Below are 23116 nucleotides of genomic sequence, written 5' to 3' on the forward strand. Positions count from 1 at the left end.
GGATCCGTCCAGCAAAAGCACTCGTGCTCAGGAGCTGGCATCCATAGCATGCACATTTCAGGGCTTTACTCTGGACTACCTCTAACCTGGTCACTAGACTGAACTCACACTAGTGACAGTGCACTTCAGGGGTGCTTCTGGGCACATCTTCTTGTTTGGCATCATCCAAAAGAAAACCAAATCATCTATTTTGAGTCCACCTTTGATGTGAAACGCAGCACAGTAAATGGCCACAATTAAGAGATTCACTTCAAAAGAGCATGCTCCTGATACCAAGATGCTCCATGTGCCTGTGGGACCTGCTCTCTTAGACAGGCCCTAAGCATCCACAGGGCAGGGTGCAGATCCATGTATAGCACAAGGCTGAGCAGTGAGAACTGCCTTCATTTCAAAAGAAAGGCCCTCAAGTGAGGACAATGATGCCACAGACACCCACGGTGGCATTGCCCAGGGAGCAGGAAGTCTAGCTTGGCTCTCATCCTGGCCAGTTGCAAAACCTGAGATGGGGCTAGGCATCAAAGATGAGCTTTGCCAGTCACTCAAAGCAGTGATACACCACGAAACTGCTGATATGGTAAACCAGGAAGGACCCTCGGTATGTGTAACTGTCCTTTTCATGGTTTCAGGATGCTTTGATTAAAAACTGTCCTAGTCCTGGCAACCTGAGTGAGTGGGATCAGATCCATTCCTCCCCCTCATATACTACTTCTTTATTTACACCTTTTAAGCATTTATTTTTGCTCTGCACTCCCACTCCGACTTCTCCTTAAACACCACACAGATATTGCACCTGGCTTTTGTTACAGTACGAGTTTAAGGTGACCTCAGCTTGCTCAGGGAGATTCTGGGAAGAAAGTGTTGGGAAGGGTGAACTGATTTGTGACTTGTTTGGGGAAGGATGAGAGCAGGGTCAAGAAGGATGCTGCACTGGTTTTTGTATATTGATTTGTATGTTTTATTTCCATGACCAACATGGCTAGCACCTAGAAGTAGAACTCTTTCATACTCTTATTTGTAAAACTGAAGAAATTATTAAATAATCAACACTGTTCTGAAGAAGAATGAATAAGAAAAGACAAACTGCTTCTCAAATTACCATTAACAGAAAAGACAAGAGGCATTCCATATATTATCCAGTAGTCACACTATTAGTGAATTCTTTATTTCAGTAATTGAAACAGGATAGAATCAAAGAAAATTAAATATTAAGGCCTTTGTTTCAGAATAGAATGCAACTTTTTTCTTTCTAAATATCATTGTGTATCTGAATGTCTGCAGAAAGGTGAACTATGAAAAAAAAATCAGCCTTAGGGTCTATTCACATTATTAAATCATTTATATATAAGAAGCTGAAAAGAACAGTACATTGTGATAATTTTTAGTTGCTGATCTACCATACAGCAATTAAGAAAATGACTTATTCTGATCTTAGTGATTCCAGTGATAATCAAAAGTAACTAGAATTATACCACTGACTTTGAAGTGTGGTAGAAGCAGGGCCAGTGAGATCTGAATCCAACGTAGGCTTTAGACACAACTCTGAACTTTCTGATTTTATCATACAATACTGTTCTTTCCATTTAGCTGAACAATAGCCTCACCTAGGAAATTCAGAAACTATTCCACTATCAAAAAGAAGAGCTACCAGTGTCTGCTTTGATTTTTTTTTTTTTTTCCTTTCCTAAGGAGTGGCAAGTTCACTGACTCTGATAAAAACATTTCTGGACTTACATCAGAATCTGAGCAGAGAATCAAGCCCCAAGTCATCCTCTGTTCTCTACTACTATGAAATGGATATTGCATATAACTCATTTTAAAAGAATGCTTAACTTCTATAGCATGAAATGCTCCTCGTTATGATTTCCAGAAGATGGAGGTCAGTACAGCTGGAGTGAAAAGGACTTATTTTCAGTTAAATCTCTTCAAAGGGTGATAGTGGTGCATTACCAATGGGACTTTAACAAAGGTTTTCCTCTCTGCTATTGTGTCACAATCCACTGCCTTAAGAAAAAGAACACCTGCAATAAAATGAAGTCTGTCTAACACAATATAAAAAGTGTGGAGACTTGTTAAAGATGGAAGATTGAGACCTGACCTGAAACAGTGTGGCAGAAATGGTGATGATATAAACCACAACTGAAATGGGATTTTATGCAATATCTGAAGCAAGGATAAATCTTTTACAAAACCATAAAAAAGAAATTGAGAAACAAGCTTAATTTTAACAGCTAGTGCTTGTGAAAGGGCACTGTTGTTGGGGAAAGGGTGGACTGTTAACAGCCTCCTACAGTCACCAGAGAGGATGTTAAAGAAGGCAACAAAGAAAGCAGAAGTGGATCCTTACAAATCAGCGTTTCTCTCCCTGTTAAGGCAGGTTCTGAGTTGGCACAGAGGTGCACACACCTGCCCCACACACGGCCGAGCAGAGGGGAAGGATGCTTCCCACACAGCCTCCGTGCCCACGACCAGCTGGCAGAGCAGAGCCCTGCGCAGCGCCGGCAGCTGCTGGGGAAGAAAACCCTGGAGAGATGGCTCAAAGGCCATTAACCAAGTGCCCTGAGCATGGCTGGTTGCTTTCTTCTGCTGCTAAAGTCATTTGTATTCAAAGCCTACTCTTCTGAAAGGCTCACTCAGAGCTAAATGGGATATGCAGACTTGTAGGGAAAAAGTAGGCAAGGAAGGAGAGGAAGGGTGTAAGAAGAAGGTCACTTTACGAATTCCCTGAGCCATTTGTATTCATCCTGTCTTCTACTGCCTATTTGTTCTTTCAGTAACTGAAATAACCTATTTCTCAGGTCCAAATCTCATCAGTTGTGTGGTGCAGTGACAAAAAGTGTTTTTATTACTGTGCAGTGTGGGACTATTATTTTGTGCAAAATCCCAGCTGCTTCACAGAAGATGAGCCTATGCAGACAGCTCCTCCTGTCCCTGTGGGGTGAGGAAGACACTGGTGGCGGTGCTGGCAGCTGGCTCCCTCAAGGAGAAGAGCTATCAGTTTGCATTGACATTACAGTGTTGGTTAGAAGCAACTCCATAGATCTCTAGGGGAAAAAAGCATGGAGAGAAAGGAATGATGAGGAAAAGGCACTTTATGAATCTCCCAACCCCCCTGGGACTAAGAAGAGATACACAGAGAGCTGCTACTATGTCCCTGAAGTAGTGTAAGTCTAAGAATGTTGCTACTGGCCTAAATTACTGTGTGCCATGCACATACCAAATTCTTTGGCTAATGATTTGCTGCTGTGGTTCTGTGTGAGAAGAACTAAACCTGCATTTTGTTCAAGCAAATCAAAAAGATATAGAGGAAAACTGGAGACAGTGAGAGACAAGGCAAGTCCACGCCATTTCTGACTCAAGGGATAAAGAAATCTTCATTACACAACTAAACTACGTGTAAAAGCAACGCGATCTCTTGATAAACACTTATCTGTGTTGTGCCAGTGATCCTTTGTGCCAGTGCACTGCTGCATTCATGAAAAACAGGAAAGCAGAAGAAATTGTGGGTGTATGAATGATTGAGCTACTACTCTGTTTAATTCATGTGTCTGGTTGATTTCTGCCTTCCTGTAAGTATTATGTTGTATTTTATTAAAGCATTATGTTTTAATTTATTATTATCTTAAATTAATTATGCCAGTGATTTAAATGTCATTTGTAAAAATGACAGTTGATAGCTTCAGTTAGTAGACACACTGGAAATTAAGATAAGAAAAAACACATTTTTAAAAATGGCAAAATTTACAACTTGAACAATTTAGAGTAATTCAGCAGTCAAACATTACACTTCAGGTTTAGCACTCCTGTGGCAAAACACTAAGAGCAGTCCAAGAAGGAGTGGAATATGTCAGCTTCTGTATTCTTCTCCACTCACACATTTATTTACTTTCATTTTGATGGTAATAATAATAATCAATCTTGCTCTAACAGCCTGCTCCATTTTAGCCATCAGAGACATTTGGTTTTCAGTGCTCACACATAGATGGTACTTTTCAGATACATATCTCAAGGTTCTTTAAAGCTGGGGAAGCTGAAGATCAGTGATGTCAAACAACACATTGAGAAACTGAATTAATTAAGACAGCTATGAACAGCATCTAAGACACTGTGCAACTACTTCCCTATCATGGTTGTTAATAAATATTATTAGTGATTATTAATTAAAGCTTTTTGGCTTGTAATTTTTACAAGATAAGATTAATGATACTTTGGTACATGACAACTTTACATCCATGTTTAATTTTTGATATTACAAAGTACAATGTACATTATTTTTATTATTATATTAATTCAGCTGTGTACACTGAAGCATTACATATGTGCCAGATGCTGCATAGCAGTTTTCACCTCTGTGTTTAAAGGCAAATACAGCCCCGGATGAGCAGCGAGGCTTGATCTTGCTGATACAGAGCACTGACAGAAATGAGAAAAGTGGCGCTTGTCTACTGGGAAACATCCTGTTTAGTTCTTACAGGCAAGGGAGGGCAGGGAGAAAGAAAAAAAGACTGGAATCAGCCTGTCTGGTAGACAAGGAGCAAGTGATGATCTCTGACAGCAAAACTGATTCACTCTGCAAAATTCAGAAGAAAATGCTGCTCACAGCGGACACCTTGGAAGATATGTAACACAGAGTGCTGAGGTTTGAACTTTGTCGGATGGGGACAGATGGAAGAGGATGGAGCGGCTACAGTTGGAAAAAGAAAGGAAATCCATTGCCATTCTTGCAGAAAGGAGAAACATTTTTTTACTGAATAAAGTCCTGTGTACATCCATGTACATGTGTTTATGTATGTATCTGTGTGTACAAATACAGAAACAAACACTTCAAATGTTATTGCTTATGAAAAACCCTGAGAAACAGAAATTAAGAGTAGCAATATGCTCTTTCAGAAAGAAGCAAAGGTCCTAGGCAAATGCAATTACAGTTAGCTTGTGTTTTTCAGCTTGCTTTGCTGATCTTTGCATGAAAGTCAGTATGGAGACACAGTTAAACTCAATTCCTAGTAAAAATCTGCCCAAAAGGACTAACCGAAATTAGGAAGAAGTAGCAGAGTATTTAATAGCAGAGAATGAGGAACCAAAATACTGGAGAAGCATTTTGCTTGGCTTAGTGAAGGATTTTCTTAGATGTGGTGACTTAAAGTAGCACAGAGGTTGATCTGATCACTCTGGTACTCCTTGTAGCTGTTTCTGATGCAAGCATATCATGGCTTTGGAAGAATCAATACACAGTTCACCCACTCATAACGTATTTTTATCTCAAGAGCTGCCTATAGGTATGCAAACAGAGTAATGAGAAACAAATGAGCTCATCTGTGTAGATCTGTGTCTTATTTTGTGGCCTGCCTCTACAAACACAGCAGGACAGGCTGAGTACATACTGGACAGGACCAAGTTTTGCAGGAAAGCTCCTGGGGGTTCTGGTACACAAGTTTACCATGAGCCAGTCATGTACTCTCATGGCAAAGAAAGCCAACAACCTCTTGGGCTGCATTGCTAGCAGGTGGAGAGATGTGATCCTTCCCCTCTGCTCAGATCTGGTGAAGCACATCTGGAGTGCTGTGTCCTGTGATGGGCTCCCCAGTACAAGAGTCATGGGCATACTGGAGCAGGTCCAGAGAATGGCTATGAATGTGATTGAGGGCTTGAAGCATCTGTCATATGAGGAGAAGCTGAAAGAGCTGGGACTGTTCAGTCTGGAGAAGAAGGTGTAAGGAAGAGGGTACCTGAGTCTTCCTGGAGGTGCACAACAACAGGACAAAAGGCAAAGGACACAGGTTGTACCAGAATAAATTCCAGATAGATATGAAGAATTTTTTTTTTTAACATGACGTAGTCAAGTACTGAAACAGGGCATAAAGGGGTTGTGGGATCTCCATCCTTGGGAGTGTTCAGAATTTGACTGGATGAGTAACCTGAACTAAGCTTGCCCCCTTGAGCTGTTCAGATGACCTTCAGAGGTCACTTCCAACCTCAATTATTCTGTTATTCTGTTTGTACAATAGAGCTGCTCATGTCAGTACTTCACAGTCTGAACTTCAAAATTAGGTCCAAAATCTGCCTAAGAAACAAATCTCAGAGCTCTAAAACTCCAGGCATTTTTCTGGTACCTTACTGGCACTTCAGTGTTTAGTATGTGCTGACAATGAGAATTATGTCAGAAAAAGAAATGGGGGACCAGAACTGTTAACTTTTGACTTCAGCATTTCGTGCTCTTGAAAGCTTCCTTACATAATTTTAAATATCCTTTCAATATAGATTAACAGCAAAAAGAGAAAACAATGAAAGGCCAAAAGAAAAGGGCTAAAGTATTTACAGTTACAAAACTATCCACCACAATCTAAATGATTCTTATATTACACTTCTCAGCTTAATTGTAAAATCTATTTGGAGCATTGACTTCATTGTATACCTGAACACATTTCTGAGCACTGAACAAACTATAAGTAATAGCTGTGAGATCAGCTATGGCTGAGCAAATGACAGTCTGCTTCTCTAGTAGTAAGTGTTATTAGTGTCTGAAAAAGTAAAAAGAACAAATACAATGGTTGAACAAGTAACATATGTTTTCACTGAAATCTTCAAAATGATTTTCTGTGTTATTCTTCAAAACTGACCACAATTTCATTGCTTTATTACACTTCACTCTTGCTTGCAAGTTAGCAAACAAAGAAATAACAGAAGAAATCTATGACATGTATTCACTGAAGGTAAATTATTCCAACTAACTAAATGCAAGTAAACTTAGAAGAGAGTAATATGACATTTTCTTAAATGTGTGTGTTTTTCTATATATTTTTAGTCCTCTTTCCTAAGGAAATCATATTTCTGCTACTGAGCTGTCTGTGGGTCTGTCCATCAGTTTTCCAGTAAAGTCTTTTTTAACAGATTTTGCAAATCAGCTGTATTTGGAAGGAAGACAATGCCTCTAAGACATCGTTCAAGACATCTAGGACATCTAAGACATTTAATACATTAAGTCTGTACAGTCCTTATTAATACTGGATGCTGGGTGGAGAACAGAGATCTGTATGTTTCTGCCACCAAAGGGATAAGAAGCACCCAGACACTACACCTCCTGTCTGACAGCTAGTAGTCAGCACAAGGATACTGTCAATTTGCACATATTTCTTAATTAGCCATAGTAAGTGCTATTGCTTGCTTGCACATTTGTGGGAATAAGATTTTTATGGTGCTGGTGGTAGAGGTGGTCTAAGAGAAAAACAAAGCCTGCAAAAACCAAGGGGGTGTCAGTCCTCACTTTTTACTGTTTTAGTAATTCTAAACACTGCTTCATTCTGCTATATGCAGCTTCTGGATTGCTTCAGATTGAACTGATACAAATTAAGCAATGAATAAGTATTAATGAGAATAAGATGAGAAGAAAAATAAAAATGAAAAATAATAGTTTTGTTAAACTGGGAAGCCTGACTTGGGGTTTCATAAGTTCAGCTTATATAGGTATCCGGTATTACTGAGAAATAGGTATCTGGTATGACTGAGAAAGCCCAAACTTTCTCAGTAATAAATAAAAACACGTTTCATTTGTAGGCATTTTCTAATTTTGGTAGATACAGCCTTTATCCTTAGGCTGACTTGACTTCTGATTTTCGGTAAATAAGCCAGAAATGCAAATAGATATACTATTTTAGAATGCATGAAGAAAAATAAAAGAAGGAGTAAGAAAAGAAGAGAAACTCCTAGTGAAAAGTCAGAGAAACACATGGACCTGATTCTTGCTGTGCCATATGAAGTAAATGTCTACTTTGGCCTGGACTGTTCAGGTGCTATACTGCCTGCTGCCAGTATTAGTGGATTAGTTGGTAGGAAATGGAAATCATGCTATAATGTGTTTCAAATACTCATTTCATCTTAAGCAGAAAGTTCTTTGTATTAAATTCAGGGGACCGCTTTAGAAACACAACTTGGAAAGAAGAGACACATAAGCAGAGAATTTTTCTTCTCTCTCATCAACTTCCATCCTTTGATTCAAACAGAACATTTTTGTGCTTTTAAAAGACCACCTGCTGAAAGTGTCGTGAAAAAAGGGATGTTGATAAACAAGGACATAATGATCCTTGACAGAAGAATATGAATCACTAGAAATGCATTCTGCTATATAAGCAATATCTGTTACATAAAACTGTGGAGATGTAATTTTATCTTCCTGTGTCTTTGTTTTACCTCCCTTTTTCTATTTTGTCCTGGCAAGCTGGAAAGGTAACGGTAAAAACAATCTCTAATTTCGTGTATGTAGGAAAATGGGGTTTTGTCTCTCTTTCTAGTCACTAATGCAATACAAATAAAGGGCTATCATAGTTTATTTTTTAAATTAAAAACATGTAGTGTATTTTTATTATGGCTGTGTATGAACAGATGAAACAAAGAGCCAGGTAAGTAAACTGGGGAGACACTTCATCAGATTTAGTGAGATCACTTATGAGGTTCTAAAAAACATTTTGTTAAGCATAAAGAGTCCTCCATAACTGTTAAGAGCAGATGTACTTCTTCGAAATGGAAACACACTTTCTGGAAGTTCTGGGGAAAGCTGACATGAAATAGATCTTCATAATATATAATCATAGAATGGTTTGAGTTGGAGGGACCTTAAAGATTATCTAGTTACAATCCCCTTGCCATGGGCAAGGATACCTTCTATCTTCATTTTACTGCTTTTGCTGCTCCTGCACAGCACTGAAACACACTGTTTTGGGGTTATTTCTGGGGGTGAGCAGCAGTGGTCATGTCAAGCATTGCATCCCCTTGTGTCAAGGACTGTGGGGCTATCCAAAGCACCACCGCTGCCACGGCTGCCCTGAGAGGCCACAGTGAGGGAGCAGTCCATGCCCAGAGCCACACCACCCCCAACCATACACCAGGTCTACACTGGTAAATTAAAATGGGTCAGGACCTGCTTGCCCTCCCCAGAGGGGCAAGTAAAGAAAACACGTATGGCAAAAGTCTTCATGCTTGTGCTCTTTCAGAGCCTGGGATTGCAGGGTGATAAGGTCTGCCAGAGGAGTGTAAAAACAAAAAGGCTTTCCTGGTTATGTCTGTTGTAAGATATTAAGGAGGTAGGGTGTTCTTTCACCGTCCTGAGAATAAAGTCTAAAAACGAGCTAAAATTATCTTGGTATGCTTAAGTTACAGCAGATTCTCAAGAGTAGGTGATCTACTGACTCAGGTTGAAGGTGCTGTCTGTCTTAGTGATGAATCAAAGCAACAACCTGTGACCCCGCAGATGTGGATGTCTTGCTCCAGTGTTATGTTTAAACAACACTTTGAGCTGAGGCATGCCAAATGGCACTAATACAGAAACCAATCAAAACGTTTCCACTCATCCCCAAATATCTCCAGTTTCTACTGAAGACTGTATGGTCTTGTGTGGGTGAGCATGACCAAAGAAGAGGAGTATAGCTTTATTAAGAAAACCATCAAAGTCTTGTAAGTCTTGGCATAGCCTTGCGAAGTAAGATCTGAAACTTCTTCTGAGGCTAAGACAGTAGGGGGCAATCCAAGCAAACCCGATGTAAACACTTGTGTGCAGGCTGAACGCATCTCCTGAATTTAATGCTGGCCCTACTCTCCCTTTCTAGAACACAAATCTGAAAATGAAACTCCATCTCTCTATAGTTCACCTTTAAAAGCTACAAGTTTAGCCTTGCCCAAAACATCAATCTCACCACAGCAACATAAAAACCTGAAAGGAAGACCATAAGATGAAAAATGTACATCCTGGGTTGTGTACAGGGGGAGTCTGGATTTCAGATATGTCATTGGTTTCCAGAAAATAAATTTTCCCTGAAGACAAGCTTCAGGTATGGAGTGTGGAGGCAGCTTCTACACACACCAACGAACATGCAGAAGAGAAAATAAATGAAAAAAAAAATGAACTAAGAAAAAATATAGGAGACAAAAAGAAATAGAAAATAGAAAATAGAAAATAGAAAATAGAAAATAGAAAATAGAAAATAGAAAATAGAAAATAGAAATAGAAAATTCTAATTCTAATTCCAGTCTTCACTGCTTGAGGTCCACAGTCACTAGAAGTGTGAATGTGTATACATACGGGCAGTCACTTGAGAAGAAACCCACAAGCCCACAAGCCAGTTTCTCTCCCTTCATTAGCATAGATTTAAGGGCAAAGCACTTTGAGTTACGTTCTCGTTACTGAGATTTAATTACTTTTCCTAAATGCTCTGCAGAACATTTACTTGTACATTGCAAAGTATTACAGTATAGTCACAACTGAGGCTCTCAATTACAGGAGAACTAGGCAGGAAAGAAGTTGAGTTAATTAGAGTCACTGAAGCTTAATCAATTCCTCTGTGTATGCAGGGAAGAGCACACCAACTTTTAGTCCATTTGTGAAGCCATCTTAACTGTCTGCAACAGGTTATTAAAGCCTTCATGCAAAGGAAAAAAGTCAACAACTGGTATTTTAAAATGGCTGTTATTTTCCATCTTCTACATTGGGCTAGACTCCTTCTGCTTCAATCCCATTTTCGGCAGACTAAATGTTTTCTTGTCTGAGACTTTCTGACAGCCCATCCTTCAGTAGCACTTGATCTCTGAAGGCAAAGTGCTTTCATTTTGGAGCCCCAAACCAGCACCCCAGGCCTCCTTGTAGGTCAGCCTGTCTAGGAAGACCAGGACCTTCACAATGGAAAGTAAAGCTGCAGCTCTTCTGCATACTTTGTATAGTCTGGCTATAATGTCATTGCTGTTTGTACAGTGACTTTCCTTTGGAAGGATGAAGAGCATCTCCAGACATGTTGGGGAAAAATTACAGAAATACATTGGGGAAAATTATAGAAATATTCTGAAATATATGAATTCAAACTTAATTAGGTCAAGGGTAAGTATATTTATTTATTTATTATATATGGGCAGTAACTACTGAGAAAAGAAAAAAACCACATGCCCAAAACCAATTTCACTTCATTAGCATAGATTTAAGGGCAAAGTCTTTACACTCAGGTGTGAAAAAACACTAGCACAAGTACAGAAGAGCTCATTTCCTGGGTATAATCCATCCCACCCAAAATTAGACAGTAGCTAGAAGAATCACTTCCTAAAAGTGCTTGTATGACTGACTACATGTATGTTGCATACAGGTATGAATACAGGTATGTTGCAAGTTAGATATTAACTCCTACCCTCCACCCTCCCTGTGCAGTTAATGGAAAGAGGACTCAATTAGCTATCAGGCTTGCCCTGTAGAGGTGTTAGCCAAACTCACCATGTCTGATTCAGTCTGTTGAGGCCAGGCAACTAATCTTTATGACTTGCCATGCCTGCATTAAGTACCTATTTTAGGCATGCAAAATCCAGACCTGCATAAAGTCAGAGAAGGTCAAAAACCTAATCACACTGATACCAATATCCAATTCAGTTCTGCATGATCTAAACAAAGAGCACAGGTTATGTTCCTAAAAAGGAGCTGACTACGCAGGTACCAATCTGGAAAGAAACATGAGTAGTAGCTCCTGGAAGCAAATAAAATTTACACGTGAGATCAGTGAGATCCTGTACTGGGTGCATACAAATGCATACTGGATGACTTCATTTTGCTTTGAAACTGAGTACATACTCAGTAGATACACCTATGCAGGATGGTGGGCATATTTCAGGACTTATGGTAACATAGCACACTTTTTCTAAATCACATTTGCACGCCATGTAAAAGAAATCAAGTACATACACAAGCACACACACACACAGAGTTGAGAGAGAAATTATTTTTCTAAATGTATTTTAAAAGACATTCAAATGGGTGTTCTGTTTTACTACAACATAGGCTGAACCGGGGGAGGATTTAATTATAAGCTATAGAAAGCATGTGTTAAAACATAATGGCATTCAGAATCAAAAAAATGGCCAAATGAATATCTATAGCAATATGGCATCATCTATTCTTCTCTTGGCAACAGTCATAGAAAAAGTCCTTGTTAAATCAGCCATACTATTAATTCTCAATTTCCCTCTTTATCTTCTGCCGGTGAAAGCAAAATTGATGTATATATTTCTATGAGTACTATTTTATGAATTTCTGTATCACAAACGACATTTCATATTTCTGTGACTTCAGCAGGAGATGCATCATGTACGTTTTTGCAACAAAATCTTAAAATTCTCTAATGCGCTAGCAGAGAAGCAGCGTGGCGGTGGAGGATCTACCACCAGCAGATGGCATTCATCCCCTGCAGTTCCTGCAGCATTAACAGCAGCAGGTACTGAACGGTGCCCTTGCATCACATCAGCATAATATGCGGGATCATGCGAGCAGCAGACAGTTAACCCTAAGTTATTTTCCTGTCATTTGACAAAACGCTCCTTTCAAAGTATTGTTTTATTTTTCCATCATTTAAGAAAGAACTCATACATAAGCACTATATAGAGATAGATTTGCCACATCAGAGCAGCAGGATTTCATATTCCCTTTACACACTGGTGTAGGTACTACCCAGTGTAAGCCAGTCTGTCTGGACCAGTATTTTCTTTATCTAATAGCAGCTTTCCATGAATAACTGATGGAAGAACCTGACCTTCCTTCCCAGTTCAATAGCACCTTTATTCTACTGTTCTTCATGTTCATAAATACTCTGCTAAGGTAATAAAACTATCACTTTAAATAAATGTAGTAATAATTTTAAAGCATTCTATGGCTAGAAATACATGGCCTATGCTATTTGGTAAATAGGAAGTAATACTGGATTCAAATAAACTTTTCTTTCCTCAAATAAAACTGAGCTTTACCCCCACGAAGGTACAGACTGAGGGCATCTTGGCAATTCAGCAATACCATGTTGTTCTGCCAGCCCCAAGACCCTGGTGCAAGATGCATCAGGCATGGAGGTGCTGGGATGGGGGACCAAATGTGCAGCTGCCCTGACTGCTGCCACCCTTCTCCCACAGACCTGCTGAGTGGGAAAGCAGGAGCTCACTGCACTGATGTGGTGGCTGCCAAGACAAGAATTATACCGGAAAAAGAAAATAGAGCAGGCAAGTGGATGTACAAATATAGGCCCATGTAGAAAAACCAAATGAAAAAGCAAGCAACCTCATTTCTATTGAGAAAATAAGTAAAACACAATGAACAATGGTGTCTCATCTGGAGTTTCAGTAATATGCTTACAGTGACATTAAAAGCAGGTATTACCTGTTCTAAGAGATTCTGAAGCCTCTCTATTTCACAGTCTATTACAAATTTCTTCTCTTGCCTTCGGTCCAGATCTTCTAAAAGCCGCCTGTAGCTGGCATCGTTAAAATTCTCCACACAGATGGCACTGACTTGCCAGCTATTTTGTCCCGCTTTTTCCATAATAGCTTGAAGTATTGAGTAACCTAAAAAAGAAGGATGCAATACACTAATAATACAATCATTGCATTTTTTGAATAGGAATTGTCCTTAATCAATATTATGTCTCTTAGCATTTGCTACTGCAGGGAAGGGAATAAGAGACTTTTTATCCCTACCTATGCTGCTAGCCATGATCCGTGCACAGTATGTAATTAACAAAAATTACAATTGCTGGGATCAGAATGCTTGGAATGATTCTCAGCATTATAGATAATCTTCCTATGATTTATACACATGAACTCCTCCAGTCAAGCATTCAGCTTCTCAGACTGGTTTTGTACAGGTTTCTGTATCTGGGCATTTCACGACACAGCAAAGAACAAATCTGAGCCTACTCATTCACCAGAAGTATTTGTATACTACAGAAGCAGTATGTTAGACATTCAAATGCTTTGCTTTTCTTCTTGCTGGGTTTTTTTTGGACAAGATTTGATTCAAGTACTTTTTAATGTTTCTTAGTAAGAATTCATTTTTTCATTCATTTATACATATAAATATATGCCAGTATAGATGTGTCAATAGAAATTATATTAATCTATTTTAGAGATTCGATATAGCTTTAATCAATGTATACAAAGTGATTAGAGGTCAATGAATGAAGGTCATCATAGTAGAAGCATTAATTATTACTACTTGCAGGATTATTGCTCTTTATCATTATCAGTATTTGATGCTCCCTTTGCCATCTTTGAGCCCATTCACAGAACAGGGAGGCAGCATCCTCTCAGAGGTCTCCACCTGAACCTGCAGGGCAGGCTTCCTGCATGCAGGCTCAGCGTGCCTTGGCTCACCAGCCCTTCGCCTTCTTCCCTCTCCTCCTGTTTTCTCACTGGGGATGTGAAGTACAGCAGCAGGAGAGCTTGTGACATATTTTAGGACAGCTTGTAAGTCTAGTCTTGACTTGCCCAACCAGATCCTGAAGTAGGAAGCATGTATTATTCCATCTTTTATCAGAGTAAATGGTGAATTTGTTTAAAGCCATGAAGATTGCACACCTCAGATCCCCAGTTAACGTTTAAGAAAGACATAAAGGGCAGATATGTTTGACAATAACACACTGATACAAATTATACAATTCAGAAAAGGTCTCCCTGTCTCGAATCACAACATAAAATATTGTGGCTTTTTACTCATTATCTGGCTGATTTTTCCCCACTAGCTTTAAACGAAAGATTTCACCTCTTGAAAACTATCCTTAGTGATGCATCTGCACAGTGGTGGCTCCTTTCTCTCTTCAACAAGAGGGTCCCATGACTAAGTGCAGTGACCCCCACCTGTCATTTTAATGCACTTGAAGATGCCACTGAGTGACAGATTCCCTGAAAAAGCACTATCAGACATTCCCACAGATTGCAAAAGGAATCTTTGTAAGTCACATTTCTGGAAGACTACTTTTGAGTGTGCTGGTGCTAACTAATTATCAGAAGACCTGCAAACCCACCAAAATCTGAGTTTGCCTCCAGTAAAATAAAAGCAGACAACAGTTTTATCAGAATATGAAGATTTTAGGACACATGAGAAACTAATTCTCTTGCAAGTTTAGGAGTAGCTGTTTTTCTACTGGCTCCTATGATACTGGCAGTCCTTGAAACATTAACTTGAAATCCATATCTTCTTAACGCGCTTTGCATCCACACTCTGAAATGAACATCAGTATTTGTCTCCAATTCAGATGACATATTTAAGATAAAAATACAAACAATTGTAATGAATACATAAAATGCATAACATATTTTATCGTAGAAATGAGACATTTATTTTATGAAACAGTATTTTATCTTAGGAAATGAATTAAAATACTTGATGTATTGAATAATAAAACATTTCTGTACTCAGCATATATTTTTAACCCAATGACTGTTATTTTTTTCAAAGAACCATACAGCTTTCCTGTTAATTGCTGCATAATTATTCCCCTTTTCCTGTTGCTATATTCAATCTCCTTTCTGCCTGTAATTATCTCTGCAAATCATGATGAGATTCTTTCCCAAACATTGTATTTCTTGCTTCATTTCCTATTCATTTCCATATATAGACATACATTAAAACTACTCCAGTGTTACAGGGGTTCCTGCTTCATTTACACTGTAACTTTGACTTGATCTTTGCTACAAAGGCAGTCAACATTTACTGAATTCAGCTTCCTGACACAAATTAACATTTTCTTTGATTCAGAATGAATGGTGTTTGAAACAGCAGTTGACATCCCCTCATTCCTTTCTTATTTCGCTTGGACAACTTTACTAAGATGCATTTTGATCAAACTGGGAATTTATCCCAGCATAAAGCATGACAAATACCAGACAAACACATAGAAAAGCTCTTCTTCTACACTGGATCAAGGTTTGACTTGCCACATTTCATTAGCAACTGCCATCATCTAGGCATTTGAAGCTTCTGTAGCTTCTTGTCAGTAGCTGGCACTCAGATGTGGGTTTTTATGTTAGCATGTCTTTCACATATAGCATAATACAGCTAAATGGTAGTAACTGGATATGGTGCAACATCTCCATCAGAAGAGTTCAGAATCCCTGTGCAAGTAATCGGTGGTATTAGTCATCTATTCAGTGTGCGGGAACAATTTTTAATATAACAGACCGACAAGGGTGGAGTTTACACAGAGTGAATAAAGGATTCGCAGGCTTAGTTGGCATAAAAATTAGACGTGCTGAGGAGAATGCTTATTTGTCCAAAATAATTGGCTACAGCTGACAGGGAAAAAAATTAGTTGTATGTACTGCTGCAAACATAAGGCAAAAAAGCTGAGACTAACCTTGGGTACTTCTCAGAAACTGAGTGTAGCATCTCTGTTTAGACAAAATTCTTAAACTTCAGAAAGATGTTTGCCCAAGTAAAGACAGCAGGCGTGAATCTTACAGCTGTCATCTAAAAGGTATTTATTTTCTGGTTATCTGCTGTTTATCCTCAGTTATGATACAGACAGATGAATGATTCATTTTCTGGAACACATTCCATCCCATGTATTGTGGAATACTATTTGTTGCATAAAAGCAAACTAAAAAAACCCAAGCTAACTCATATCAGCTGAGCTACACTATCAATGTTTTACAAAACAACATTATTTTAAAAAATGTTTAGGAATATGCCAATAAATGAAAGTAAGGTAAGTTCTCACAAATGTGTGTGTATATAGATATATATCCCAAGCCTTCCTCATGAACTAATTCAGCCTTAAAATGCATATAACTGATTTATCAAAAAATATAAATTATTGTGCCCAAACATAACTGGTTGAAGCCTGGAAGTCTGTATCACAAGCTCCTGGTCCTTCACGGAGTTTGTTGGGGGTTTTTTTTGTTAAATTAGTAAATCTGTGAACAAGATAAAACACCAATACAACTGCCTGGAAAAACAGATGAAGTCCTTCCCAAACACAAGGATGCTATATGCAAAAATGGCTTAATTTTCCTCTTTATGGAACTATGATTCTCAGGAATTTTCCTCAAATGATCTGGGATGAGAAGTCTGCCAGCTGCTTTTTGTAGGTCATTGCTCAAATGTAGATATTATTGACAACTGCTTAAGGACCATTAATAACAATTCCACCTCAATATACTGGAACCAAACCAGAGACAGGGGAAGTCTGCAAAGATTTTGTTTTCTTCATCCCTTCTCTCCTTGCTTTTCTGTTCTCTGGTCAGGTGGAACTGTGATGATCGAAATTACTGCTGGTTTTTTCCAAAAAGATGACCACACAGTCATCATGTTGGGAAAAAACCCCCACAGACATGAAAATGAAGAGTTACTCTATTCGTTTCCTGTAAAATCAGAGCTGGAGATGCCTACCACAGAAAATCTACGTACTGGGGTTGATACTACAGCTAAGTACTTTACAAACAGAATCTCAGGTTTTTTGTAACCCTGCTTCCATCATTCCACACTCCATAGGCATTTTTCCATTGCAAAATGCATCAGCCACAGAAAACCAATGCCAGATGTGCACCCGGTCTTCTATCTGTTTAGAGAGAGATTAGTACTTCTTCACAGAGACTTGAGCAATTTTGGTATTTAAGAACAAATTGTAAGTGCAGTTTGGGAGTACAGGATTCCTCCTAGTCGCTGCAACATTGCTGTAATTGTAGCCTAGATACAACCACTCTCCACCCAAGTAGCTGAAATCATGAGTAATCTTTTTGATTTTAAAAGTTCAGTGGCCTTTCAGGTTTTTTTATTTGTCTTCTGTATCAGCTAGGCTTTCCTCTATCCGATTTCATTTCAGCAGTCAATGACTTAATTTCATTTATTTCCATTTAAATGTAAAGTAAAATCTGATATCTAAATCTCTACAGTGTGTTCAGAATAAGCTAAAGAGATAGAGGAGCATTTTCTTGACTTATTCTTCTGCTGGAATGCACATGGTTGGCTTGTTTCCTTTTCCTCCTTTCCTTTATTTTTTTCTTTTTCTTCTTTCTTGCTTTCACCAAAAATACTTCAGTGATCAATTACAGTGTTATAATTATATTTCAATAACTTTAATCTTCCTGCAGCCTTTTCATTCTGGGAAACTGTTCTCCTCGCCCCTCTAAGCTCAGGCAATCATTCCTGACAGTCTTGCCAGGAGACAGATAGCAAAGTGCCTGCTTGCTCCAAACAACAACACCCCCAGTAATAACTCTTATTTTGGAACTGTTGTGCAGGAAGTAATTTCTTAATAATTTTTTATGATGAAGAGGATGCGATATTTATATATTATTACTGTATTTTACTACGGCTAACAGACAGACAATACTGAATGACACAAGTTAACAGGTTAATATACTTGGAAACAGCATATGCAATATATTTGTTACAGCGCCAGGAACAGAAACATCTCTGACAAACACGGGTCCTTTCCAAAAATGAGCATCATATACTGCATGTTACTAAAATGCAAATTCATTTTCTTCTCTTTCTGGTCCAATTAACTTTCAAATAGGAATTGATCCCATTCCCAAGATTACCTATGACCCAAACAGCTACACACACTGAAATGGTGGAGCTATTTTAGGAAAGCTACTTCCATCTATTGAAATTTGTATTAGGATCAGTAGAAGAAATAAATTTGTTATAAATCCAACACACAGCAGAAGTGAAGAATAAATGATCAAATCATCTGGTATGGATAAGCCAATATATTTGACATTCAGGACTGGATTCATGTCACTTACCTCTGCTGTCTATAAAGTAGTTGTCTTGAAGTTAATCATCCAAGCTTTCAAAGGAGAGACACATAACCCATAAAAAAGCATTTTTTTGGTCTTAGATAGCTATCTCAAAGGTGCTTTTCTCTTTCTCTAATGAATACTGAAGGAGTCTAGACATGAGGCTTAGTGAAAATACCTACCATTTATCTAGCCAAATCTTGGCAAGATGAATTCACACACTACAGTGATGAAAACCATACAAGAAATTTACAGTATGAGTGATGCATAATTGTATGTTCAACCAATAATTACAAACACTCAAACTTAAGTCTATTTTAATTTTCCTTATTATGATTAATACCTTTTTATCAACATTCGGTTTTGTTTTAAACTTCTGGTCAGTGTACAGCTTCCAGAACTCAAACACACACAGTAAGATTTGTAAGCTCTATCATATAACCCTTAACATGATAACTGATTTGCATGCCCACTTTTCTCTGCATTTGGAGTTGGAGCCTGAACATTCAACAAAAAGTACATACAAACTGCTCAATTTAGACGACAGAGTGAAAGCTACAACTACAGGTGTGTTCTGAGTCCTTCTTGTGTCTAATTCACAGAAATGACACATAGATTGGAAAATAAGACAGGGAGCTCGAGAAATAATCCCATCTATTCCTCTCTATCCCTCCATCCCCCAAGACAGATAAATTGTATTTAAATCATTCTAGACAGATATCTTTCTTTGTCCTTAAAAATCTCTAAAGAGGATTCTGTAACTTCCTAGGTAATATATTCATTGCTTAATTATCCTTATCATTAGGAGATGTTTCCTAAAGTCTAAGCTAAGTCTCCCCTGGCACAATTTAAAGCCACTCATTCTTGTCCTACCTCTAGTAGACCTGGAGAACAGGTTGTTCCCTTCTTCTTTAAAGCAATTCTTTACATAAGTGAAGACTGTTGTTTCATTTCTTTTCTGTCTGCACTTCTCTTGCTGAAACATGATTCTTTCAGGTTTTCCTTGTGGAACATGTTTTAGTCTAGATTCTGACAATTTTCCTTGCTTTCCTCTGGATATGTTGCAATTTATCCAAGTCTTTCCTGAAGTGCATTGGTGAAAATGTGATGTATTTCAAAAATGTATTCCAAAGTACACATAGTCCTTTCAATTCTTTATCACCTGCAAGTTTGACAGAAGCATTCTGTATTTCTTCATCCAAGTCATTAACAAAGACACTGGGAAAAACTGCAACCAGAATGGATCACTACTTAGTACCTCCTTATTTGACAGTGAACCTCATATACTTCTTTACGAGTTCAAGTGTGTGACTAGTGTTTCACATATCTGTTAGAAATTTAATCAAGACAAAATTTCTTTATCTCACTGTGGTGGGTTGACCTTGGCTGGACACCAGGTGCCCACCAAGCTGCTCTATCACTCCCCCTCCTCAACTGGATGGGGGGCAGAAAAAATGACAGAAGGCTCATGGGTCGAGGTAAGGACAGGGAGAGATCACTCAGCAATTACTGTCAAGAGTAAAACAGACTCAATTCTGGGAAATTAATTTAATTACCAATCAAACCAGAGTAGGATAACGGGAAATAAAACCAAATCTTAAAAACACCTTTCCCCCCACCCCTCCCTTCTTTCTGGGCTCAACTTCACTCTCGATTTTCTCTACCTTCTCACCCCCCAGCAGTGCAGGGAGATGGGGACTGGGGGTTGTGGTCAGTTCATCATCTGTTGTCTCTGCCACCCCTTCTTCCTAAGGGGAAGGACTCCTCACACTCTTCTCCTGCTCCAGCATGGGGTCCCTCCCACAGCAGACAGTCCTCCACAAAATTCTCTAATGTGAGTCCTTCCCACAGGCTGCAGTTCTTCATAGACTGCTCCAGCGTGGGTCCCTTCCACAGGGTGCAGTCCTTCAGGAACCGGCTGCTCCAGCGTGGGTCCCCCACAGGGTCACAATTCCTGCCAGCAAACCTGCTCCAGCGTGGGCTCCTCTCTCCATGGGTTCACAGATCCTGCCAGGAGCCTGCTCCAGGGTGGGCTTCCCACAGGGTCACAGCCTCCTTTGGACCTGCTCCAGCATGGGGTCCTCCCCGGGCTGCAGGTGGGTCTCTGCTCCACCATGGACCTCCATGGGCTGCAGGGGCACAGCCTGCCTCACCATGGTCTGCACCACGGGCTGCAGGGGAATCTCTGCTCTGGTGCCTGAAGCACCTCCTCCCCCTCCTTCTTCACTGACCTTGGTGGCTGCAGAGCTGTTTCTCTCACATATTCTCACTCCTCTCTTCGCCTGCAGTTGCACAGGTTTTTCTTCCCCTTTCTTAAATATGTTATCCCAGAGGCTCTACCACCGTCGCTGATGGGCTCGACCTTGGCCAGCAGCGGGTCCATCTTGGAGGTGGCTGGCATTGGCTCTATCAGACACACAGGAAGCTTCTAGCAGCTTCCCACAGAAGCCACTCCTGTAGCCCCCCACTACCAAAACCTTGTCACACAAACCCAATACACTCACTTAGCAAAATTTCATGCAAACTGTGTAAAAAATTGTACTAGAATGAGACACCTATTTTTTCCCATTGTCTACAAAACCTGTTACTTTGTAATAGAAGGAAATATGCTTTATCTTACATGATTTGTTCCTGAAAAATTCATGTTTGGGTTTACTTAGCTTTCCAAACTATATGTACTTTCAAATACATCTGTTATGTTCTAAGTTGTGAATTAAGTCACCTCTACTATCAATGACCAGGATAACTTTATTACAGATGGTTCTGAAACAAAACTGAGGAAATAACAGATCCAGCTTAGCCATCTTCTGTATCGCTATTTTGCTTCAAAGATTTCAGAATATTTCATGATAAAGAAAATTACCTCTATGATCCTCCCTGAGATCTATGACCTTGAATATTTTCTCGATGTTGTGAAAACCTCCAAAACAATCTCTAACAGTGATTTATGGTCAGACTTTTGTCCTTCTCTCCCTTAATCCTCTAGAGACTGGTACCTGTGCAACTTCATCTGCAGTATTTAATAATCCTTTTTTCCTGAGGAGGACATAAAGCTACAAGAAAGTGCTGTCAATATATTGCAATCATGATCTTTTCTTTAAAAAAAAAAAAAGTCTTAAGTGGAACAATGGCATGTAATGTATGTGCTTTCAGTGAGCATATGGGAAGAGGTTTGGCTTACTCCACAATGGGAATTCATGATCAAAGATTCAGGCTATGTCAGGTCCCATTCACGTTACATCCACTCTGCAGCAAGATATTTCCCCTTCTTTGCATTTTAGAGTCTGCAACCCTCACATGAATTACACTGTAAAGGTGTCTCATCAAAATGCCAAGTGATAAAGATGAGTGGAAACTTGAGAGGGACTGAAGAAAAGCCCTGTTTTTGAAGGCAGTCTGATAGTTTTGCTCATGCTTTCACAGTTCCCATATACCACTACCCTTCCCTCTTCACTAAATGCCTTCAAACTACCGTCAAAGTCCAGTAACCTTATGACAAGCTTTCACAGAGATGAACACATCCACGCGTATTTACAGATATACACCAAAAGTACATTTATGTACCTTGTTAGCATTTGATATTTTCTTTGCTTTTATTTGCCTATTGTTTAGCTGTGCCAAAGGGTTCAGCTAGAACTGGCTCAGGTGAGAAGTATTTGGCTCCTCTGAAGTTTACACACAGAAAGGAAACCTAATTCTTAGCAAATGTTAGCAAATTCTTACTACAGAACTGTGAATGCTAAATCAGAAACTGTATGTAATTGCAGTGTTATCAGACCCTCACCACCTATTACCTTAATACCTTCCACCTGAGTGGAAAAAAAAGAGGGGGGAAAAAAAAAAAAAAAAAAAAGCAGCTGCTAGGTTACTCTTTGTCAGACCAGCCTTTTAAAGTAACTATAGAGTCTACATAGTCTCTCCAAATAAACAGTTATCTGATATGTCATCTTGGGCCTATGATTAGGGCTAATGTGTATCAGCATTTTTTTTTTTTAAGAAGAGAAAACAGGAAAAAGTGAACTTATTTGGGAAGAAAATACACTATGTTCAAAACTTTAACATTACCTTTTTTCTTTCTTCTTACTATTTATTTGACAAATACCCAGCTTAGTTGTAAACTTTCCTTGCTTTTATACTTTATAGCTTACACTTTTCTTTTTTAGCACGATGCCTCAAAGCCAAAATTCATTTCACCGAAACCTATAGTCTGTAATGTTGATACTAATAAAATACCTTTCTTGCACAACATCCTCATTGATGCAAAGCTCTTTTCCAGAAATTGCTAGCTTCCCAACAATTTACCTTTCTAGTCTCAGTTTAATAGGATTTTGTTTGCCCTGTGATGTTATACAATATTACATAGACCTCTGTGTAAAGAACATCCAAAAGAACCATGTCAAAGAATATTAAGACTGCAAGCTAAAGCACTCAAGAGCTGGTATGTATTAAAATTAGCAGTACCCTAATGTATTCATATTAATGTATTACGGTGCTGTCTTTAATTATATTGTCACATACTGTTTTTCCCCGCCAGGCATCTGCCTCAGTCCATGCATAAGATACCTGTGCCCTAGGACAGAACTGACTGTGGGTA

The 23116-nt window shown here is 38.9% G+C and overlaps 1 protein-coding gene across 9 annotated transcripts in view; it reads right to left on the reverse strand.

Moving 5' to 3' along the window:
* The window catches only part of GRIA4 (glutamate ionotropic receptor AMPA type subunit 4), a 242053-nt gene that overhangs the window by 83680 nt on the left and 135257 nt on the right, over positions 1-23116 (reverse strand). For all 9 annotated transcript variants that reach the window (XM_074860159.1, XM_074860158.1, XM_074860165.1 and 6 more), the window contains exon 4: positions 13160-13344. In XM_074860159.1, coding sequence (XP_074716260.1) covers positions 13160-13344 — 185 coding nt within the window. The remainder of the gene's footprint in view (positions 1-13159; positions 13345-23116) is intronic.

Source organism: Strix uralensis, chromosome 2, assembly GCF_047716275.1.
Source record: "Strix uralensis isolate ZFMK-TIS-50842 chromosome 2, bStrUra1, whole genome shotgun sequence".
NCBI lineage: Eukaryota > Metazoa > Chordata > Aves > Strigiformes > Strigidae > Strix > Strix uralensis.